The sequence below is a fragment of the Octodon degus genome, unplaced genomic scaffold (genome assembly GCF_000260255.1).
Source record: "Octodon degus isolate 3935 unplaced genomic scaffold, OctDeg1.0 scaffold00015, whole genome shotgun sequence".
NCBI lineage: Eukaryota > Metazoa > Chordata > Mammalia > Rodentia > Octodontidae > Octodon > Octodon degus.
This window is the reverse complement of record NW_004524591.1, coordinates 9,753,620-9,763,883: the sequence shown is the minus strand read 5'-3', so window position 1 is coordinate 9,763,883 and position 10,264 is coordinate 9,753,620. Positions and strand designations below refer to the sequence as shown.

Below are 10,264 nucleotides of genomic sequence, written 5' to 3'. Positions count from 1 at the left end.
TTCTTCTTCTTCTTCTTCTTCTTCTTCATTATTTTGTATTATCTTTAAAAAAATTTATAAGGGCTGGCTAGATAACTCAGTGGATTAAAGCACCTGCTTAGGCAAATGCAGGGACAGGAGTTCGCCCCCCCAGCATGCTATGCTGGCCCTGCCCCGGGGGAATTCTGAGAGAGCGATTGAGAGTGGGCATAGTGGTGCATACTTGCAATCCCAGTGCTTGGGATGCTGAAAACAGGAGGATCACTGTGAGTCCTATCTGTGTAGTGAGACCCTGTACTAAATATATAAAAACATTTTTTTGAGAAGAATAATTTAAGGAAAGTAAACCTCAGGAACATACTTTTATTTGGAATTGCTCAAGTATAAGTGTAAAGTTGCATATCTTCCCTTAATCATAATATTCAGAAGTGATTTTTAAAAACACTGAATAGATAGAAGATAACATAAACCCAGAGGAAATGTTGGTAGTCCACAACACATCTCCAGCTTTTAGAGAACTTCCCTCAGGTCAACTCAGAAAGATAATTATTTATTTCACCCATTTTTTTCTTTAAATATTTCAGATATGATGACTTCATATTCTCTGCCATTTATTACAAAGTATACATTTCTTTTGATCTTACTGGGTATTTATTTTGGACCCAACAAAAATACCACTAGATTTATATTTATAGAATATTTCTAGAATATCAGTATCTATAATTAATTAATATATTCAAGTTACTCTTGCATTTTTTGTCTTTCATTATATATGTTAACTTTCAGAAGAGAACAAAACAAAAAAAAGGTTGAATAAATAAACAATATAGCTACCCAGGAATTTGCATCCAAATGTCATACATCTAATCATATAGGGCAAAAATCAATGTGTTAGATTAGTTTTTGCATTGATTCAAGTTGGAATTTTATTAGGATTTCTTAAGGCAAAGATACCTATAGAAAACTTTATATGTATTATACCTAGCAGATATTTTATTACTAAGGAAAATGTAGTTCTCAGATTCAAAAGGCCAGTGCATCCAGTACATAAATATTGGCATATGCTTTTGTTCCTTCTCAATTTCTCTTGATAGTTAACCTTTTAACTCTTATCCAGTTCCATCTTGATTTTAACATTCTGTTGTACTTATGCTTCTTTTCTTTTTCTTTTTTAAAATGTATTTGGTTGTTACAGGGTCTCATTACACAGCACAGACTCATAGTGATCTTCCTGTTTGAGCCTCTCCAGTGGTGAGATTACAGGCATGCACCACTACGCCCAGACTCTGTGGTCAGTTCAGCCCATCCTGGGGGCATGGCTGGCATGGCATGTAGTGCCCAGGATCGAACTGCAGTCCCTATGCTTGCCTATACAGGTGCTTTCATCTGCTGCGGTATCTCACCAGACCTGTGCTTGTGTTTCTACCCAGTAACTTTCTCATGGGTCTTTTGTATATGCCACACCTTTCATCTTGCATGAGCCTTTTCATCTCAGTTAGTATACAAACCAAAAATCTTTTTTTTTTTTTTTCCGTTGTAGAGCATCACCTTTTACAGATTTGATTTCCTTCATAAATCCTTTCATTTCCTGCTTATTCTCTGGCTCTGGCTTTTCTTTTATTATTCAGATTCTAAACATGACCTTTTGTCCTCTGGCTTCCCTATCTTTGGCTTCTGCTCATAGTTGCCATGTGCCTCTCACAACTCTTCATATTATCTTTTCCAAGGTTGCCAAAGGCTTTGCCTTGTCAAAGTACTGGCTTTTCTAAGGTTTTTAAATATTTTCTCATCATTTTATGCTACAGGTAGTGAGGTCTGTGTGCATGGTGGTAAATGTTTAATTGTCTTAGGGTTGGGAGGAAGCTCTAAGGTATAGCTTTTGCTAATTGCGATGATGTATATAAGTACCTTTACCATGGATGGTCTGGGCCTTCCAATGTGCTGTCCCTGAGACATGCGAAGATAGAGGAACACTCAGCTGTGAGGAGTGTGGGTGAGCTGGCTGAAGCAAGCGCCTGGATGCCCTCTTTGGATGGGACGGCCATTTGTCACTGGAATCTGCAGCATGAGCTGCCTTGCTTCATTTTCTGTCACTCTTGGTTCCACATTCTCTACATCATTTTTGTTTCTTCTGTGTCTTACATGTAACCTCTAAGTGTAGCGCTAACTGAGGCTTAAATTGCCCATCCCTTGCTCTCCTTCTTGACATTTCCCTTGACTTCAGGTTGACCTCTATCCCTGTAACCTGAGTGATGCTAACCCTTTGACTTCTCTCTGGAGCTCATCTCTCCATTACCGTCTAACATCAGATCCCCTTCTGTTACCTCACATGAGGACTAAAACTGAATCCCTTACCCTGCCCAAAAGTACTTTAAAAAATTAAATGCAAACTGTCTACTAACTCTTTCATCAGATGGCTTCATGAGGAGACAGACTCAGGAACTATTAGCCAAATTTCTGTATTCAAAATATTCAAAGCTCAGGTAAATTGGTTTACTCAATTGGCTCATCCAAGACACAGTGGCACCAAGACGTGAACATAAAACTGACGCAAACATGTGTTTCTGTACATTATAGTGTCTGATTAGATGGGATAATCACAGTTTTCCTCAAAATGATCTTTGAAAATGCAAGTAGTATTTTAGATTTTTTTTATAACTGTTATAACCAAATCCTATTTTTTTACATACTAAGCCAGTATCTGTGAAGATATCTACCTCATTTCTGGACTGTAAGCTTCTAAAAGCAAGGAATATGCTCTAGGCTTCCTTTTATTAGGAAGATATAATCCCTTGGTAAGGACTCAATAAAATGTCTTAAGTAAAATAATCAATGAACAATTATATATTTTGAATATTTTATTATGTTAATATGACAATCATATTTATAATGTGAGTTGAAAGCTACAGATGAATTTATACACAACAGCTCAAATTTTACACTAACATGACATTCAGGTTTAGTTTCTTGGAATGAAAAACAGAGACTAGAGGTAAAATATTGTCTTAGTCACTACCTCATTATTGAGACAAAGTACTGAACACCTCAATATAAAGGACATCTTTTTATTTTATTTATTTCTAATTTTTGAGACAAGGTTTCATTATGCAATTCAGGCTGAACTTGAACTCACTTTGTAGCCCAAGCTGGCCTCAAACTCACAGCAATCCTCCTGCCTCTGCTTCCCAAGTGCTGGGATTACAGCTATATACCACTTGTCTGGCAAGAAATGTTTATTTTGGCTCATAATTTGTAGAGGTTTCAATTCATAGCTAGATTCAAGGCAAGGCAGTAGGGCAGAAAGGCATGCTGGAGAAGTTGCTTACTTCATGGTGACCAGAAAGCAGGGTGAGAAAATGTAGGGAAGAATGGGAAGGAAGATAAACCCTTCCAGGGCACAGCCTCCTGGAGCTGCCCCTTCTGACCAGGCCTAACCACCTAGTACCACATTCAGCTATAATGCTCCCATAATCCAGTTACCTTTCAAAGGCTTCATCTATGAGCTAAGGAGGCTCTTGGGGGACTAGATGTAAACTACCACAAATGTGCTTGCATTTTATTAAAAATTATGATGTTTCAAATGTCCTACTCTTTTCAATCCAAAGCTATTGTGCCCATCTCTATCTAGGTTGTTTTTTTAATTAATTGATTAATTTACTTTTTGTGATACTGGGGATTAAACTTGGGTATCTTTCATTTGCCAGGAAGGTGCTTGAACTGCATCCCTAGCCCCTGGATTATGTTTTATATTTATTTATTTATATTTTATATTTTAGGGGAGGATCTACAGGGTATTCAGGGTCTTGCTACTAGATCAGACTTGTAGTGATCCACCTGTGTACAGCCTCCCAAGTGCTGGGATTACAGGTACTCGCCACCACCCATCCCAATTGCTGGCTCAGCACACCCTGGGGGCCGGGCCAGCATGGCAGGCCTGGGGATCAAACTCTTGGCCCCTGTGCCTGATTGCAAGCACTTTAATCCACTGAGCTATTTGGCCAACCCTTGGATTATGTTTTAGAATCCATGGGATCTCAAATGAACATGGGGAAATAGCCCTTCTTGCATTTCTAACAAATCCAAAGTGCCCCTAGGAAATATCCTTATACTTTCAGAATTTTTTGGGGGGGATTTGCTCAGGAATCTGTTCAAATTTCTGACTTGCTGGAGCTGGTTACACTGTTCTGCTATCAGTACAGATCAGCAAATCTGCTGTGGCTATGTAGCAATATGCATAGGTGTGTGTGTGAATAGATGCATCCCTGGAACTCTTCTGAATCTGTAGTTGCTAATTTATGCATCACTTGGGCATATTTTCTTCCCCCAGCATCACCAAGAAGCTGCTTTCTGATCGAGTGTGCCTTGGGGCTTTTCTATACATAGCAATTCCCAGCGCTGTGGCTGGATGCGTGACACAGAGCTGCTCTACCTAGGAAAGTCAGTGAGGCCATTTGACTGCTTCTGACTATAGAGGTACTTGAATCTGCAGAACAATCCTAAAATTATCCATTTGCAATTCTTAAGAGATATCTGCTTTCTGTGATTTTTTTATGCTAATCTGTGCTATCACCTTGTTACTGAAATGTTCCCTGATGCTGTTCATCACATTTCTAAATACATTTCTTATTGCTCAATCAGTAAGGACTTAGAACTGTCTGAGAAGCCATTAGCTGTAAATACCATTATTTTGAACAATACCATTATTTTGACAAATTGAAAAATGATGTGCCAGTTAGTTGAGCATCAGGGACTTCTGAATAAATTCAATGTATTGATACAGGGAAGTAAAACTCCTGACCTGACCTGGATGAGTTCATGTTCTCTAAAACCGAAGAATGAATTTTAGGAACAAATGGAGGTTGAGTAGAATATTTTAATGGGAAAGAAAGCTTCTGTCTCAGAGAGGACAGAAGGGGGACCCAAGTGGGTTGCCCAGGAAGCTGTCTCTTTCAGTTTATTTTTATAGAGCAAAACCATGTGGGATTAAGGTAGAGAGGAAGGGGTCTCACTTAGGTGGATGTGGGGTGGGATGAAACTATGGTCAACCAAAGGGATTTGCAAGCACCATTGCTCAGGTAAAGTTGATTATGCCCAGGGCCAAATGGGGGAGCAAGTCACAGAGTAAGTGGGCATGAAAACGGGACAGGGTCTCTTCCCATTGGGGGGTGGTCTGGTGACTCACTTGGGTCTTTTCAGGTGATCGATACCTATTTAGAATATCAATCTCAGGTGCTACTCGTTTAGCATTTGTTTGGCCTTTAGGTCTTTTAGGTCTGGCTCACAGCAGGAGCATCCGTCCCTCTCACAGTTGAAAGGTAATTTGTCTTTCGTGCTGTCTCCTTCAAGAGCCTGGCCCTGTCTGACTGCCTATTAATATTTCTATCTAATTTGGCTATCTATGACAGTATCATGTAAGTCGCAGTGCTTTTACGGTTAGGATAAATTCATTACAGAATAATCTACTCAGCTCTTCCTGGCATCTGAGTTTTGACAGTCAAGACTGAACGAAAAGATTCTACTATGCCTGAATTTATCTTTCCCAGCTTAGCTACTAGTGGTAATCTGTACTTTTGTGAGGTATGGTTTCAGCTTCAGTCTCTGGAAAACAGATGGGAGGATGGCCCACACAGATTCTCTCTGTGATGGAAGATCCAATCAGTTATGCATATAGTTTACGAGGGTGAAGTTTATAAACAAAACTCAGATTATTTCTCATGCTGCAACATATATCTTGATATGATACAACTTTAATAATTATCTTTAGTTCTCTACTATGCAGCACTGAGCTTTGTCTGGAGAGGTAAGCATATGGGCATCATGATTCCTTTGGCAGACAATTTGCACAAATAGCAACACATTATTCTTTGAACCTTTTATGTGCATTGAAAGCAAGACTTAGTGGAGCCTTTTATTTAGGTCTTCAACTGTTTTTATTCCAATTGCATTCTGTATGGTGATATTGAAGCATGGTGAGAAATTGTACCCTACAGCCCTATTTCATGTGTTATCACTGTTAATCTAAGTTCCATGGTAAAAGGACAATGCTGAGCATATTACTTAGCTCAGAGTCAGTGTTGATACATTTTACAAATGATTGAATCACAACTGAATTGCTGTCGTGAGCCCAAGTAATTAGTCATCAATAAAGTTTGTATTCCAAATGTTACAATAATTATATCTGCATGCTTCATCTTATTTTTTTTTTTTTTTTAGAAAAAACTCATTTTTAAGCTCTGTGTGTGCATGTGTGCATGTACAGGTGTGTGTGTGTGTGTGTGTGTGTGTGTGTGTGTGTGTATTTTTCCATTTTTCTTATTTGGTCTGTCTTCATCTTTATTCTCTCTGAGCCTGTTGCCTTGGTTACCATTACATACACGCTGATGTGTGAAGTTCTCTGACGTACATTTATTTCTATGGAAACAATGACGTTATTGGTATGGGTAGGTGCTTGAGGAAAACAAAGTGAAAAAGCATTTAATATTGATGGTTTTTTGGTTCACAAAATATATCACTAATTTCTGAGTTAGAGCTCTGTATCTTTTATCTTGATTTAATTGTCAAGCTTCATTTTTTCCTAGTTTATGTACTTGCCTGAATAAAATGAACTAAAAGTAGGAAATTCATTTTATAGGTCCTTGTTATGATGTGCAGTAGCTTAAAGTTACCACAAATCCACATAAAAATTAAAGCTACTATTTTTAATCTTAAAAATCTTCCAGAGACTGACAAATGTATCTTAATAAAATTTGCTGTTGTCAAAATATTGTGCATGTATTTTGTACTCACATCAAGCCCATAAGCAATGTACAGATGATGAATAAAAAAAACGAAGGCTATATTAGTGGTTATTATCATAAAAATCTCTAGATTTAGAAACATAGAGGTACAACAAGGAACTGATAGGTATTAAAACATCTTCTTAACCATATTAAATAGGTACATATCTAATGAACATTTCATTTGTTTTTATATCTATAGAGACTTTTAAATCTTTTTTTCAGCATTTGCCTTTCCCTGTGCTCTATGTCACACCTCTCCAGTTTCATTTCCTTTTTCTTTATAGATGATGTGGAAGCCTGCCTATGATTTTCTCTATACTTGGAGTGCCCACTATGGAGATAGCTACAGAGATGTGCTACAAGACCTTCAATCTGCTTTGGACAGAATGAAGAATCCAGTGACCAAACAGTGGAGAGACTTAAGTGGAGCTTTACTACTAGTGAACTCTCTGGAGTTTTTGAGAGCAACAGCATTCTCTATTCCTGAGGAAGTATAAAAATGTGCAGTATTTACTGGAGTCAAGGAGAATGGTAGTAATAAAAATGTGTGTGTGTGTGTGTGTGTGTGTGTGTAAATTTCAAAGGCATTCACTAGTTTGGTTTGTTGAGGGGAAAAAAATCCTCTTCTCTCTTTGAAAGATATTTTCAGTTTTTTTCAAGTTAAAATAATGTTGCTCGAGTAAGTCCCCCATACAGACACAAAGATAATGTAAGGGCTGGGTCAAGTGGAATTTTACCAGGAGAGGAGGAGCACACACTGGGAGGCCACTCAGGCTACACACTTTCTGTAACTGGTCTTATTCCTGGCTTGTGTTTGCCAGCATTATTTCCATGTCAGATGTGGAAAAACCAAGGAATAAAGAGGATACCTGAGGCTAGTGTAAAGTAGGTTTTTTAGTTGAAAAATCTGCTTCTGTCTTTTAAACATTTACGCATGTCAGAATAGGAAAAATAAGAAGAAAAAATAAATATTTACAGCTCACATCAGTAGCTATTACATTTTAATTAAAGCTTGCTCTTCTTTTTACCATCTCTTGGAAGAGTACCAGAAGGAAAATGAGATTTTTCTTCAGATATCTGTTGTCTGAATGGGTGGACCCAAGGTTTTCACCAGCTTCTTTCAGCATCTTGGGATGAATCTAATACTGCTTAACTCAAATTTTTTTTTCTGCAGATTCATAATGTGAAGTAGTCTTTATCTCTCAGGAACTTTTAATAACATACATTATTATAAACATATCCACCTAAAACCTGATTTGTTCCTGTTCGGGATAGCAGGTTTAACCCTTAAAAATACTGTTATTTGTTTGTGTCTGTGTTTTCATATATAAGTGTGTGTGTGTGTGTAATAGTGTGTGTGTGTGTGTGTGTGTGTGTGCGTGCGTGCGTGCACATACCAGAATGTTTTATTATGCTCTTGGAAAACATAGATAAACCAGAATTTGAGCCAGTATAAATACTAATAGATCACAGAGTTCACAAAAAGATGATCTGTGCTCACACATACGTTCAGTGTTCTGGTGGCTGCCAGTGCTTATGTGTTTTGACTGCCATTCGTCTGTTGTTACTCAGTTGACAAAGAATGTGTGCTATTTTGTGGCAGGCATATAGGCACTTGAGGATAATAGTGGGAAACATATGATCCCTGGCTTCAGGACTGCTGAATGATCCAGGCAGACAATAAAAAGTGATTCCATTAAATGTACAATGGCCTCTGTCACAACAGCTACAATGGAGAGGCTATGGTGCTAAGAGTTACAGGGTATCTATAGGTACCATCCTCTGAATGGGACAGGGTAAGTTTACCTTGGGAAGGAAACTAAGACCATGCAGGGGGGTCAGGCAGCCCCTGATGTGAAGAGGGTACTGGAATTTAGTGATGCCTTCTGGCAGGAGGGAGCTTTGTGCAGTAGAGCCAGGGTAAAGGGGTGAAGGGGTGAGGGCAAAGAGCTAAAGTCAAGGTGGGAGTGAAGGGAGGGGGCAGATGATATATCAGGGCCACTAAGTCCTCTAGAATTTAGGGGAAAAAAAGACTGGGCCTTACAGGTAATGTGGATGAGCTGAATAAGGATTTTGTTTCAGCATCCTGAATAAAACATGTCCATTTGGCTAAAGAAGTAAAGGCAGAATCTTATGGTTTTTAATACACCCTCATTTTAAACCCACCCTGGGGTTTTTGGTATGCCAGCAAAGGTAATTTGAATCAGAGTTTAAGAACAATCTTTAAGGCTTTCAATATTTATATTTGATGATATGAGGACACAACCCTACCAAGGAATGATACACACACATTCAAGAGCAGAATTTATTTTAACTGAAAATAAATTCAGGGAGAAAGGAAAAAGAAAACAATTAGTAAGTTCAGAACACACTCCTTTGTAGAGTGATTTTGCTTCTTTAGAACATTCTTAGAAGATTTTTACATGTCAAGAAATGGGCCCATTTGGGGACTGCACAGTATAGAAGCAATAACTGGGTTTTCCCTGGCTACAAGATCTGAGAAGAAAGAGACCTTGGATAACTGTTTAGTGTAGTAAGATTAAGTAAATAATTTCAGGCTTATGCCTCATTGTGTTTTGAGACTGTGGTTGGGAATTTTAAGAAGAGTTTTAAAAAATGAAAAACATGAGCTCTGTAATTTAAGTATGAAACAATGGTTTAATTATTAATGTACACAAAGATATTTTATAATCTCATAACAAATCCTTCTAGGGGAATTTTAAAGCCATGTCCAAACATTCTGTTTTTGTAAATTTATTCTAATATGTTTTATAAATTGTTACTACTTCTGTGGATTTTATATTTTTCTTACTACAATGGATTTTTGCAATCTGAAAAGATTAACTTGGTAATCATGAATCGCCTGTATTTGACAGAAAGCCAATGGAATTAATGAGGAACTTGCACTCTGTCCTTGACATCATTAAAAGTATCAAAAGCTATTAATCCAAAATTTCTTTAAGCATTTCAAAAATGGGGAAAGCTTAGATGATTCTTTCAGTTCCTCAGGCTTTTCATGTAATAATGTATGAATTACGATAAGATTTTAGTTCAGCCCCTAGCTTGCAGTGTGGCCCTTTTTCTATAAGCCACAGATCCACTCCATCCTTGGGTGAAAGGCTTCATAGGCAGCAATAGGAGTCATTCAGCTCTACCTCCCTGACAGTTCCTGCCAACAATGGATGCACCACAATTCATGTCCTAAATTGTAGAAAATACTTCTAGAAACTTTGTACGTGGAGATACTTGAGTTTCTCAAAGACATAAAGTGCTAAATCAATGGATGAAGTGGGGTTGAAAATTTTTTCCTAGTAAGTAACTTTGTTATATGAACATACAATAGAGAAAAATAGATTTAACTTGTACAATGCCAAAATTGGGACTTTTATAATGTAATTTCCATATGGTGCTACTTTAATCATACTTTGGCAATATTTTAATGTCTAAGGAACAACTGAGATAATGTAAAAGGAAAATAATGAAAAATTATATCACTGGAGGCTTTT

The 10,264-nt window shown here is 37.6% G+C and overlaps 1 protein-coding gene across 3 annotated transcripts in view; it reads left to right on the top strand.

Annotated features, from left to right (window-relative positions):
- Nucleotides 1-10,258, top strand: part of Macc1 (MACC1, MET transcriptional regulator) — an 85,098-nt gene extending 74,840 nt beyond the window's left edge. For 2 of the 3 annotated variants that reach the window (XM_004626452.2, XM_023709945.1), the window contains exon 5: nucleotides 7,043-10,258. In XM_004626452.2, coding sequence (XP_004626509.1) covers nucleotides 7,043-7,255 — 213 coding nt within the window. In that variant the 3' untranslated portion in view covers nucleotides 7,256-10,258. The remainder of the gene's footprint in view (nucleotides 1-7,042) is intronic. The other variant, XM_023709946.1, reaches the window with a different exon arrangement.
- The last annotated feature ends 6 nt before the right edge of the window (nucleotides 10,259-10,264 follow it).